The following is a 14,359-nucleotide window of genomic DNA, read 5'->3' as shown; positions in this document are numbered from 1 at the left end:
GTTTTAATGGAAATGTTGTATTACTAAGGAGTGAATTTTATCAGCACAGCACACAGGCTGGCTCTAGTTTCAGGCAGAAAGATAGAGAAAAGGTGTCATTGAACAATGGAGCTGCCAAGCAAGCATCTAGTAACATTGAGCTTTCACTCAAGTGGGTCCAGGCTTGATCCTGATATCTGATGATGTTCTGCTTTTTCTATTGTCTTTAAAATGCCTGGAAAAGTCCTTACCATATCAGCAGGATAGGTGGTAAGGGAATGGCAACAAGAGACCAACACGCTTTTTTCTTCAACAAGTAGTTTATTGAGTCTCTACTGCTGAATTCTACAGTTGTTGTCCATGGACCTGATGGCTTTAACATTAATAAATTTAGAACTAAGAGCCAAGATTAAGGAAGACTCTATGAAAATGCAAAGTAGATCAACTCCAGAAAACTGAGGTCAGAGAGAGTGTGACTCCTTGAAGTTGTCCCGGAAATGACACTTGGGCTAAAATCAAAATCCAAAGACTGGCATTCACTGAGTAAGGATCTGGTGAGAGAATGAGTTCATGCACACTGAGAGAAAACATGTACATCTATTGTAAGCAAAGAGATGAAAGGTTTGCTGGTTTTGACAACACTAAAGTCAGTGACAGGTTAAACCTCTAGACCAGATAGCATTTGATAAAGAGATCTTTAGATATAAACAACTAATACCATGTTATTCTGCTCCTTGCTTCATTTCCACATTCAATTTCTGAGAATTTCAGATGTGAGTACTGTATTGACATCATTTGCACTTCCCCTTTCACCTCTGCAACTCCTACCTGGTCACCCCCAGACTCACTCTCAAAATTCATGACACAATCCAAGCCCCAAATATTCCAAAGTCTGTGCTACTGGCTTAAGTGTCTACACTGACTAAAGGCATTTCCAGACAGTAACAGAAGCACAAGGAAGTATGTTTTGTTGGCTTGTTTCTTTTTTTCTTAAACAGTGTCTGTGTAGTCATGACCATCCTGGAATTTGCAATGTAGACCAGGCTGACTTTGGTAAATAATGTCAGCCTTTGCAAATGCAATAGGAATTCATACAAGAAACTGTAGATGATTTTACTGTTACCACTAAAGTACTGGAAAATTATATAATGAAATTTTGTTTAGAAATATATTTGCTAGGTATGAAGGGTGTCTCATTTCTTTTACTGAAATTGTTGCATGTAACTCTGCCCAGGAAGTAACCTCTGGCTTATCTTCGACTATGGGGCAGCACGCTATTCACTTCACCCTCATGTCTGTGCAAAAGTAGAGATCTCCAGCCCCATCCTCGGGCTCAGGATGAGCATCCCTAAGACGCAGCCTGGAACTATGCTTTCCACAAGCACCCTAGCAGCGTGTGCCTGGGAGAGACAGATCTGAAACATGGAAACTGAAGCGAAGGTTCTGAGGTCAGAACAGCCCCCAGCACAGCTGGCACTATGATCCAGCTGATTCTAACAAGCACTTGTACGGTTGCCATGGGGATTCGGAGGCTAACAGAAACCTAAGATCTATTGCAAAAGAAGCAGCCTAAGGAAGAGGTGACAGTGTGCAGGGGGCCATCTCTGCTGCCTTCTGAGAGGCAGCCAGTGAAAAAGAGGAGGTTTCACCCCTGCTGCTGTAATACTGGTAGTGGTGGCAAGGAGAGAGAACAAGGCTGATTAACAAGGTTCATTACAGAGACAGAACTTTTGAGATATTAGGAATAAAATGAAAGATAGATGCAGAAGCAAAATCATAGCCCCATCCCCGTCTCCAAGAGAGCTATCAGTCAGAAGAGACTGACCATTCAGGACAGCCAGCAGTTAGGTGCTCCTCTCACCTCAGAGGTGTTCCCCACAACAAAGTGGTATCAGGAGAGGAAGGAGGCACAGGTGTGTGATAAGGGAGTGAAGCCCAGGCAGGGAGGGCAAATGAGAACAGATAGGGCAAGAACTGAGCCAGAGATGTCTGACTCTTGGCAAGACAGAGGAAGAGGGTAAAGGGCTCTCAAAACGAGAATGTTTCATCACTTGCTGTCAGATACACACAGGAAATCGAAGTGCAGTGGGTGCCAAGCAGTGTTTGCAATGTCTGAGCAACCCCTTGGGCTCGTTTAATATTATACATATTATAAGAAGAAGAAGACGGAGAGGCCAGGCCAGGTACAAAGACGGGACAGAGAACATTTGTTTCTGTTTAGTCTCCTCCCTACCCTCATTACACAATGTGAACTATAGTGTTCTGCTCTGTGAATACGTAGGCTACAAACCTTACTTGGATATCAGTAATAAATAGCCTGAGCAGACCTGTTGTCTTCAGGTAAATGTGACTTTCAATGATCAAAAGTTATTCACCATTGCTGCTAAATCCAGTATTTATGAGCACATTTGGTTTCTCTGTGCAAGGAGGGGCGCTCTCAGCAAACAGCAGTGGCAGGCTCAACTGGAAAGATCAAACCTCTAAAGACTCGAGATAATGGTTATTTGGTTTTCAAAGACTTATATTAATAACAACTGGCAATAAAGCTCATTAAAATTCCTTTTGTTCTTGAGCGGACTGCGTTGCTTCTGAAACCTGTTTGCCCTTCTGAAAGGAAGGAAGCTGAGCTTGCCCTCTTCTGGACTTAGAGGGTTTTTCAAATTTTACAATTGGCCTGGAAATCCTCAATTATTTTCCCTTAGAGAAATAGCAGGTTTTTAAGACTTCTACTTAAGATCTAAGAAAATTATCGACAAAGCGATTACAAATGGGTAAAATTTACCACTCTGCAGTACAATTAACAAACACTGCTGAATTTTCATTACACCATAATTAAGAAAACAGATCAGGCACACATGAAGCTCTGCTCATCAGTGCAGAAAGCAAGGTTGTAATAGCACTAATTGAGACGCGCATAACAATTTCCATAAAATAAACGTCACATGCAAAATGCTCTCTTTGAGTTGAACCCTCCTTCGTTTGAGACTTTTTAAGTCTTTGGTTGATTTTCCAGGACTAGGCAAAAGTTCAAGGCCTATTCAACTATAGGGAGCATAGATTTTTATGCTATAGCTGACTGCGAACTTTTATTTCACTGGAAATGAATAGTTACTGAGAAACTATGCCCTGAACAGTGTGTGTTCAGTGTCCACAGAGTTTAGAGATGTTTTTGGTCCTGGAAATGAATGTTATGCAACTTGCTGTTTCTGACTTTCTACTTTTTGTTTGTTTGTTTGTTTGTTTGTTTGAACTTAAATTGAGCTTCCATTTGACTCTGTTTATTATGGTTTTCAGTGATGGCAGAGAGAAAACCATGATCAACTCCAATTACTCTCATATGGAGGAATATGATGGCTCTGCTGGGATATCCCAAGATGTCAGGAAGCAGCTCTTTGCTGCTTTTTACATTTTTAAAAAATTTTTATTAGATATTTTCTTTATTTACATTTCAACTGATATCCCCTTTCCCAGTTTCCCCTTCAGAAAAAAAAAAAAAAAACACCAACTATTCCCTCCCCCTCCCCCTGCTCACCAACCCACCCTCTCCTGCTTCCTGGCCCTGGCATTCCCCTACACTGGGGCATAGAACCTTGACAGGACCAAGGGCCTCTCTTCCCATTGATGACCGACTTGGCCATCCTCTGCTACATATGCAGTTGGAGCCATGAGTCCCACCATGTGTACTCTTTGGTTGGTGGTTGAGTCCCTGGGAGCTCTGAGGGTACAGGTTAGTTCATATTGTTGCTCTTCCTAAGGGGCTGCAAAGCCTTCAGCTCCTTGGGTCTTTTCTCTAGTGGGTGGGTAAGAGTCCCCAGTAAACAATGTGTCTAATGAGGTTTTCAAGCAGGGTTGGTTTTCAGCTCCATTTTCGGTGTTAGGGATTAGAGGCACCTTGTTTTCTGCCTCAGAATAAATGACATTTAACTCTTGTGAGAGATAAGGAGCTCCTGGTTTCCCCCCTGACCCTGCAGCTTCCCTGTATCCCCTGTCATCTCTATCTGGTTGGTTATCTCCGGGGTATCTGCAATGAGGCCCACGATTGTGAGTTTGAAGATCTATCTCATCCTGTGGCTTGCTGGTTTTGACTTTTCTCAAGTCTTTAATGGAAATGCTCTCCTTGTCAGAGCTGGGGTAGCACAACACAACTTTCTCCTTCCCTGAACCTTCCAGTGTCTGCTGCCTTTCTTCTGTGGGGCCCATTTGTGTTGTCCAACTTGCTGCATGAAAATTTGCATCCCTCTCCTGGAGTGTTTGTCTCTGCTCTCCCGCACCTGCCTGCATCCATGGTGGTTCGCCACCATTATCTCCTTGCGATAGGGTGTTGGTGTCCGTTCCTCTCCCACTGCAGTTGTGCTGGTGTGGGAGACAGTGTGGCACCATGGATGGCAGGTTATTGTACGGTTGTATAGTGGGAGAGGGTACAAGATCCTCTATGTGAGAAATCTTGTTTCCTACATCAATCTCTTTCCCATCCATAATACAATTTTCTACTCTTCCCTGGGATATGTTGATGGTATTCATTAGTGGTTTTTCCACACTTCCGTGCTGTTCATGGCTTGACGTTTCCTCTTTCTGTTGTAAAGCTTGATTCTCATCCAAAATGTGATCTTCACTGAAGGTGTCAATCACCTTGTCACCAAGGGACAAAATAAACTGGTTTAACTCATTGATCTTCAATTTGTCCTGTTCCGTGTGTTGAGTGGACACCATTACCGCATGGTCAATAACCCCCCTGGAGTGCTGAGATCGTAAAACACTATTCTCTCCATTTCCCAAGCAGGCTGTGAAGGGGCCAAGAACTTCCCCTTGTGGACGAGTGACGTTTTCCATTTGCTCAGTTGAGAGAAGAGGATGTGAGCGGTGGTGCTCAGCAACCCTGACTGAGGGCTGAGGCACCATTAATAAGCTCCCATTAGGATCGTGGCCCATTGGGCAGCAGCTGCCCTGCTCAGAGCCCCTGTTGTCTACAGACACGTTGTCAGCTCTGAAGGTGCCATTTCTTTCCTGATAAGGGTTCTGATCTAGGGCGTGTTCCAGTGGCACCTTTGAGCAAGTGAGCTTAGCGTGGATGCTCCTCTCTGGCAACTGAGAACTGACAAAAGACACAGGTTTTGCTTTGAATCTTCTCTCAGAAGTTCTGGCTGGTCTCTGGGGAGGTAACCTTGTTTGTTTATGTCGCTTGGTGGGTTCTGATGTAGTTTCCTCTGGGTAGACCCTAGTTTCTCTAAAGGGGTGCAGATCTACCTTTCTCCTTAAATTCTGTCCCTTCACTTTCTCCCTCAGATGGGAGGGCTTGAGTCTCTTCTTTTTCGGAGCTTGTTGCTCCAGAAGATTTCCCCTTGCTTCCTTGACCTCCTCCAGGCTGGTACAGTTTTTGAGATCCAAGGAAGTCGGGTGTTGGCTTTCCTTATCTCGCTGTCTCCAGGAGACTGGTGTTTCTGCTGACACCACCAGCCCTTTTGCCCTGACTAAGTCAGGGTCCTGGAATCTAACTCTCTTTGTAGAATATGCCTTCTTGATTTTTGCTGAGGACCTTGGTTTGTCTTTGTTGCCCTGACTCCTGAGGAATTTTTCTATTGCTCTGTTAATTTGAATTTGATGCTTCTCAGACTCTGTATGCTGTCTTCTATCCGGTTTCTTCTCTCTCACAAAATCTTGAAATGCATCCCAGGGCACATATTTGCAGGCAAAGGAAGTGTTGGGATGAGAATTTGTAGGCTTGCTCCACTTTAGAAGGTCCTGATGATGGTCATATCCCATTCTATGTCTGTGGGCAATCCTGCCGTCAACACATTCCCCTGGCGCCCGTCGCTCAGAGGATGAAGTGGTGATGAAGAGTCTCTGTGCAGCGTTGTCTCCTTTCCCTATTGGAGACTGCCATGATTCATTTGTTAAATGCTTCACAAGACTCACTCTTGCCAAGGTTGAGGCGGACGTCTCATATCTGCTTCTAAATGTGTCACTGTTCATATCTGCTAAACAATAAATGATGGAATTTACCACTAGGCACACTTGTAATATCCCAACCAACCAGCGGTCTATGAACTATACGAAAATTGTAAAATGACTCTTTTAATTGTGATAATTCCTGAGTATTTCCTAAATTTCTGCTGATAGGAAAGAGAGCCCTTGGCTATTTGGTGCATTTGCAACCATGTTCTTTGTAGCCACCTGAAATGCTGACTTAGAAACTGTGCCATTAGGATTGTAAATGACATACATGCTAGCTCATACTTAGATTCCATAATGGTTATGTTACCTTTAAAGATGACTGACATCTGAATCCTTTTCAAATGGCACAATAGATTTTTCTTATTCGTTTCCCATTTTGGAAATGGAAATACAAATTTGGAAGAATGTAGATGAGATATTAAGCAATGTTCAGGTCTCAAGCAGAGTAACCTAGACAACAAAAGAAGAACATCTGCTGCCTTAATGAAGGCTGAAGGCCATATTTTATTTTGCTTCCTGTAAATTAATGCAATAACCACTAGAGATTTCTTAATAATTGGGTAATTTGGCATATTCCTTGGTGGCAACATTTACCTGTGACTTTAAAATAGTATAGATAATATATATATAACATTAATAATACACATTCAATCATATCAACAAAAACCTAATATTAGTTTTGCTTATAGGAAGAACTAGACAATGTGATAAATAGTATACATTTATTAGCTCATTTGATATTAACATGGTCTATCGTGGAAGTTCTGCCATCTTAGGACATTTAAGAGAAAGGAAATAGATTTGGGTGTTTGTTATTTTTCCACAGGTTCTTGTCAGGACTCAGACCAGCCTATCACGTTCTTATCTACAATGAGTCTCACCAGTCTGCTTTCTCTTGTTTCAGGAAATCATTTAATTTAGAGGGAAAAAAAAAGATGAACTCCATTTATTAGGTAAAAGAGGAGATGAGCCAAACCCAGGCTAGAATGTCACCGTACCCTAAGGCACACTTATGGACCACTTTGAGAAAGCTGCAGGTGTGGAAAGGACCGATGTGCATGGGTGAATGTCCTGATGGTCTTCATCAGGTTCTCATAAGTTCTAGAATCTGAATGCAAACAGGAAGAACTACTTAACTAGGTGATTTCTGGCACTTTCTCTACCCAGAGGAGTCTGTTCTGAAGTCCCATGTTACAGCATTAACTCGAACTTGTCTTCAAGACCAAGTATAGTCTTAACTGCCTTCCTGAATTCTTTCCCCCTCCCCCAGAATGCTGCAGAACTGCAGCTGTTCCCCCAAGGACACCATTGATGTGACAGACCAAGAAGCCAGTGCTGCAGAGGGTTAACTAGCCATGTCCTCTTGTGTATATATAACTCCCCCACAGACAGAACAAGCAAGGCTTTAGGTACCTCTGAAAGCTAAAAGGAAATGAAAAAGCTAAGCCCTGATTTCTTATAAAGTAAAACCAATCTTTTCTGATTTCTATGGAAGCTGTTTTTTCTTGGCCATCTTTTTCTGGAGTCAAACCTAATCAGCCCTAAGGAACCAGCAAGAAATACAGTCAGATAAACTCACATCCTGCCTTATGCCACATAGGAAATAAAATATAGTTTCATTCTTATCCTGCGGTGCCCAAATCCAGCCTTAGGGCCAGATCGCCACAGAAAGTGTATCACATGATTCCTCTGTCATTCATTTTCCAACAGAAAATCCTGCTTCCTCCAAACCAGTTGAAATAAGTGGCAGAGCCTCTGTTCTGAGCAGCCATGTATGTGTAAGTGTGCTCTGCAGGGCATGAGAGCATTGCTCCAGAGTTCAGGCAGGAAAGGCAGATGCTTGACGAATTGCTTCCACAGTAGTGGCATGGCTTCCAGACAGCAGGTAAGTTCCATGGCCAGGTCCACTGAGCTCCCAACATGAGACAATGAGCTAAGCCCTGACTTTCCCAGAACTGAGAAGTTATCATGCTTGACAGCTCAGCAAGCAAAGTGTGTTTCTTGACATTGTTCCTGAAATGAGTCACTGGCGTTAGGAGGCCATTCTTCTCAAATGCCATGCTCCAGGAAGGCTGTTTACTGCAAATTGGCATCAGAGCTCAGAGGATGCTGGGATGAAAGCTGGTACCCACATTCTTAGAAATCTCAGCAATATTGCTATTGAGGCTTCTCTTTTGTTTTTAAAGCATCCTTAGGTATTGGTTCTCAACATCCACTTGTCAGGGAGGAGAGACAACATAGATAGCTCACCCTGTTGCACATCCAAAACACATTCAGACAGAGAGACTCACACTTACCACATACACAGGATGAACACTCTCACAGAGACATTTACTGGCACACAGACACATACACAGATACTCAAACATGCACATGTGTGCATTTGCACAGGTACACACTTATACTTGGACATGCACATGTGTGTATTTATACATACACAGAGGTTCTCAGACAAACACATGTGCATGTTTACACACACCTATACACACATATTATCACACATACATATGTGCATGTTTATATACACACAGGTTCTCAGAAATTCATCTGTGTGTTTATACATATATATACATATTCTCTCTCTCTCTCCCTCTCTCTCTCTCTCTTTCTCTCTCTCTCACAGTACCTTTATATCTTCAAAAAAGGAAGAAGCAGACTAAACAGACTACAGTGAATTCTATAGCACTTCTCTAAATACAGGCTCACCTATTGCTCTAGTTCCATGCTGTGGCAGGATTTGAGACTGGACTTCTCCATGTTTCTGGTTGTTTGGCTTTTCAGCTGTCTTTGGACTACATCTTGTCACTAAGTCTGCATCATAAAGAGCTTCCTTTTTCCCAGGAGGCCCCAAGCATCCTGCCTGTAGCAGTTCATCGCCCAGGCAAGAGCGAGCACTGTGTGCCCCATGGTCTCTCCCTTTCAGCTTTCTGAATGATACATCCAGAGCTGTGGACTTGGAGGCCAGCATTGCTTGATGACTGTTTTCCTGTCTAAGTGGTGTTTCCTTTCTGGAGCCCACATCGGACATGACCTCTGTCTCATTTTCTCGAGTTAAGTGGCAGTTACAGTACCCCACAGCATGGCCATTTCTTGCTTCATGAGCACACAGGGATTCATTGAGAGTTCTGCAACAACGGTTTTTGGATGTGCGTTCATTTGCTCTGCCTTGTTGGAGTTTCCAGTTAAATATGATTAACCCTGCACATGTAAGACCAATGGCTCCTGTGGCAAAAAAAAAAAAAAGACAATTAGAAGAACGCTGTGGGAGAAGTGTGATGCTCACACATGTGAAGGCACAGGAAGCGTCTATTATCTATCAGTACAGGAAAACCATCAAGCCAGACAGTAGCTGTTTTAATTGACATCATTCTACTGCACAGTTTGTATACTAAGAACTCCAGAGTCAGAAGGTAGATGCCTGGGTAAGAGTGCTGTTTGCACAAACTTTGGAGCCCGAGATCAAATCCTCACAGTTTGTGAGAAAATCTGGGTGTGGTCACATGTGCACTGTAACCCCAGAGCTATGGGAGGCAGAGGCAGAAAGATCACTGCGGTTTACTGGCTGCCACCTTAGCTCCAGGTTCAGTGAGAAGCCATCTCATGGGAATAAGGTGGATGCTGATAGAGTAGGATAACCCATACCCTCTTTTAGCCACCACATGAGCACAGCCGTATGCATGCTTGTACACACATGACATGCTAAACCACACTGCACACATCTACTCGTGATGTGATGAGCATGCCTGTGGTCCCTGTTTCATGCCTGAATCTCTCAGTCCAGTTTGAACCCCATGACCTATCACTTGGACGTGCAGCTGCCTAGGTTTTCTCTGGAATATCTGTTAGTTATCCTGGGCTCTCAGATTCTGGATACAATCGAGGGATCTGTTGCTGTTGTAACACCTCTGCCATTTGTGGGAAATAGTTTCTTGGCATTTTAGATTACCAATGTTGTTACACAAATGTTAAAGAAATTTGCTTTCTGCGAGTTCAGGTCCCCTTTTGAGGGAGTGTGATGGCTGCTGGGTGGTCACTCTGTTGTCTGGTCTCCATCAGAGATTCAACCAGAACCTCCTCTCAAATAATGGTTTATAGCACAAAGTCCACCACTTAGTCTTGAATGCCCATTAGTGGGACATTGTCCTCCAGATTTAGAGGGCAATCACAGACATAGACACACAGACAAACACACACACACACACAAAGACAGAGACAGAGGCAGACAGAATTTGAAGCACACAGACACATATACAGACACACAGAGAAATGTGTGTGCTCATGTACACACACAATCAGAAACATAACACAGAGAAACAGACACACACACAACCCTCATTATCCTGTGTATATTCTTCACCATGCACTGAGATCATTTTAAAACACACAGACAGATCCATAACTCAAGAAATTTTGACTAATGGCAGTACTGTTTATCATTCATCTGGCAAGCTATGATACCCAGTGCATTTTTAAATTCCATTACTCTTAAAAAAATAAGTGATATCTATCCCTTTCTTGGTATGGGCTAAGCATGTGAAAGAGGAGATACAAGTCCTCAAAGAATTCAAAGCACTCCAGCAACAAGGCACAGTGCTTGCTCTAAGTCATGAGTCTGGTTCATGAGTTCAAATCGACATCATGCACTGACTGACTCAGTGACTGTGCTCCACAGGCCCTGTGTGTGCGCATCCTAAGTTTCTCCTGCTCATACTGCCTCATGATTCTGGAAAAGCCCACTTGTAAATTTTTAAATACAAACCTTTATTCTTTGAAAATTCCATACCCATGTGTAATGCTGATATATGTATATATAATACGTGTATATATATATAAGTGTGTGTGTGTGTATGTGTATATATATATACACATACACATATACATACACACATATATATGTATATACACACACATACATATACACATATACACATATATATGCATATACATACACATACATATGTGTATATACATACACACATATATATGTACATACATATACATATATATATGCATACACATGCATACATATATGTGTATACATACACACCCATATATACATACACTCATATATACATATACACATACACACACATATATTTATATACATACATACACATATATATGTATATACATAAACACATATATATGTGTATGCATACACATACTCATATATATATATATATATATATATATATATATATATACATACACACACATATAACTATATATATATAGTTAGCTTGCCATGGATGACCACAAGCAGCACAAGCAGGTCAGAGGACTGTGAAGGAGTTATGTGTCTTCCTTACGTGGGCCCTGCAGATGGAACCCAGGCCATTAGCTTGGAAGTGAGTATCTTTACCCACTGAGCCATCTCTCCTGTCCCCACTGGTGACTGCTTACAGCTCACCATGTCTTTATACCTTTTCCTCGTGTCCTAGATAAATATCCCAGTACTGTGTGGAAAGCATTTACTGAAAGAGAGGAAGTAGCCCTGTGTAGCAGTCATGATAACAGGAAGTGTCTGTGACAAGATGAGTTCATCTTTCCAGATTATTACACGAGTTACACGTGGACTGTAGTCCTTCATTCTCAGGCTCCTATCTCTGTCTTACACTGCTCTTCTGAAACAGGAAGTGTTGGCAACCTGTGCTAGGTCTGCTGACACCTCTATACCGTTCAACCCTCCCTTCCACAGCCCTCGCTCTCTCCCAGCTGCTGTGGAGATAACTCACTCCACGCTCCAAGAAAACACACTCGAGGGTGGAACGAAGAGGCCTATGTTTCCCAGATGTACCTGCAAAGCCAAGCACAGTGATGAGAGCCACATCCTGCCCTGGGAGGAGGGGACGCCTGTCCTTTAGAGTCAGGGTGACATTATGACCCTTGGAATCACAGTTGGTCTCAGACAGCTTCAGCATGCTCTTTGCAGTGGCCACAGTCGGGGAGAGCACCTCACGGTTTAGGTCCTTGTTTATTGTGAAGTGTGAGAGCCATAGACTTCGCGAAGTTTCTTTAAAAGCGGGCTAGCGGGTAAAGGTCACAGGTGCAGCTCCAGTGGTTCCCCTCCAAGCTCAGGAGGCTCAGCTGCTTTAGCCGGGTAAAGACATCTGGCATGCGAGCCAACCTGTTTCTAGAAAGATCCTCTTCCTGCAGTTGGGGTACGGGCTGGAAGACATCCTTCTCAATGAAGGAAATATAAATTGTTAGATAAGTCCAGATGTCTGAGTCTGTGGAGGTTCGCACCTTTAAAAGAACCCCGCATGAGACTGGTGATCTGATTTCCATCCAGCAAGAGTCGGCTCAGGGCCTTGGTGTTCCTGAATCAGGCTGCTCTCAGGCTGTGGAGGGGATTATGGCTCAGCACCAAGACCTGTAGGCTTCGCAGCTTGCTGAAGGTGTGGCCCGACAGAGAAGAACTGGGGATGTGGTTGTGGCCCAGAGACAAGGTCCGAAGTTTGGTGAGGTGGTGCAGGAAGCCTTCCTGAATTCCACAGATAGCATTTCGGCTCAGAGAGAGCAGGGCCAGGTTAACCAGAAGAGTCAGATCGGTATGCTCTACTGAAGAGAGGTCTCCATCCGTAAGGTTTAGAGCCCTGGTCGTCTCAGGAGCTGCTGTGGGGAAGAAGACACAAGCACATGAACAGCGGGGAGAAGAGAGGGAGTCTTGTCACTTGGGTGTGAAAAAACAAAAGGAGAACAATTACAAGTTTGTCCAAAGCTGGTTATAAGAATGCGGGGTTTTACCTCCCTCTGTCTCCAGAACATGATAAAGAAGGAACATAAGCCCCGTGTTCCTCAGTATGTGGAGTTAATTGGTTTGGGGGCTCACCCACACTGACATTTGTTTTAAAGGTGGCCTTTCAGGCTTCCTTAGAGATTGAGTTCTGATATGGGCCAACTCTACTATCCCTGTAGACCTCCACCCCAACCCCTGACCTGACTTGATAAGGCTCCCTAACAAGACTTTTGTCAGAGATGGATATTTCTGCTAGAAAATCAATCAATTTTTCTTTCCAATCTCTCCAACCAAAAGTTGTGAGCTGGGTAGAGAGGGAGGGGACTCAGTTGCTTCCTTCCTTCCTTCCTTCCTTCCTTCCTTCCTTCCTTCCTTCCTTCCTTCCTTCCTTCCTTTCTTCTTTTCTTTCTTTTTCCTTTCTTTTTCCTTCTTTTGCTCCAGGCTAAAGTTGTCAACTTAGTCAGATCTATATTCTCTCTAGACAACTGGAGGGTCTGTCATCAGGGTTCTCATTAAGTAGAGGCCATCTTGGACTTCTGTCTGGTATCTGTTCCCTCTGTGAAGCTCTTCCTGTGATGGCAGGTGGTACTGGGGCTTCCAACTGTTAAGTCCCTTCTCATAATCACCTTTGAGCCATAGCTGCTCTGCCCTAGAAACCAAAGCATTTGAACTCAATAAAGATGTATTGTAATCAGGAGTTATTGTAACTCATCTTTATCGTGCTAAAGTTGTTTTGACTGCAGATGACAGTATCATGAGAATGAAAGAGCCTATTGTCCCTCGGAGGTCTAAAGGTGATATTAGAGCCACAACCATGGAGGAAGCAAGTTCCCCTAGGAAATTCAGGCTGCATGGTTGAAACAAAGGGATAAAAATGTAAAACACAGGAAGCTCAGAGTGCCTTCCCTTGGAAGAATCTCTTCCCTCCTCACAGTGCACACAAGCTTAAGTCAGGGAACTTTCTAAAGCACATGTTATTGATCATTTAAATTCTATTAATTCTGCCCAGTTTGGTATTTCTCCACTCTCACTGTCATGTCTGAGAAGTTCAGGGGAGTTTGATGTTTGTTGGTTGCCTAGTGCTCTGGGATTGGCAGACTCTCACTGAGCAAGCTCTGGTTTCTCTATGTCTTATCTGCAAGGAGACACCAACTGCTACCCCAATACCTTTCTGACTCTGTATTCATGAAGTCTAGCCCCACAGGGATGGCATCCTGTAAATAAGGGCACATGGAAGGGCAGCCATGCAGAGGGGACACAACTCTGCCACCACACACACACCATGGAAGTCTACTCATGAGATGGGAGCACATGTTACCTGCTTTTAGTGCTGACCAGGAGCAGAGCACACTGCATGTCTAAGGTGAAACTCTCCGTTCAGACAGGATGAGAACGTCTACCTCTGAATTCCCAGAGAGCTCTGAGATTTTGGAAATGAAAGAAATTCTTCACTCTGTCTCTGCACAGGCTCACTTTTGAGAATTTTCCACTGACAGAGCTTATAGCTTGTTTATCCCTTCCAGAATATCAGGATGTAAATCACATTCTCCTCAAATCTGTTAATAAGGTGTCTTATTAAATTGTTGACTTAAGCAAGCAATACGTAATGAATACAGGCAGCAGTTCTTGTTAGCATTTCTACAGCTCATTTACTGCCGAGAGAGAGAGAGAGAGAGAGAGAGAGAGAGA

General features: G+C 43.3%; 2 protein-coding genes across 2 annotated transcripts in view; one reads left to right on the top strand and one right to left on the bottom strand.

Moving 5' to 3' along the window:
- Tnni3k (TNNI3 interacting kinase) overlaps positions 1-14,359 on the top strand; it is a 274,985-nt gene that overhangs the window by 199,966 nt on the left and 60,660 nt on the right. The gene's annotated exons all lie outside the window — the stretch shown is intronic.
- Positions 1-14,359, bottom strand: part of Lrrc53 (leucine rich repeat containing 53) — an 18,267-nt gene that overhangs the window by 469 nt on the left and 3,439 nt on the right. The window contains 5 exon segments of the mRNA XM_031376106.1: positions 3,871-5,951; positions 8,638-9,153; positions 11,729-11,903; positions 11,905-12,132; positions 12,134-12,546. Of these exon segments, the coding sequence (XP_031231966.1) occupies positions 3,871-5,951; positions 8,638-9,153; positions 11,729-11,903; positions 11,905-12,132; positions 12,134-12,546 (3,413 nt within the window).

This window comes from Mastomys coucha, unplaced genomic scaffold, assembly GCF_008632895.1.
Source record: "Mastomys coucha isolate ucsf_1 unplaced genomic scaffold, UCSF_Mcou_1 pScaffold16, whole genome shotgun sequence".
NCBI lineage: Eukaryota > Metazoa > Chordata > Mammalia > Rodentia > Muridae > Mastomys > Mastomys coucha.
Note: the sequence above shows the minus strand (reverse complement) of the source record. Positions and strands in the feature narration are given on the sequence as shown.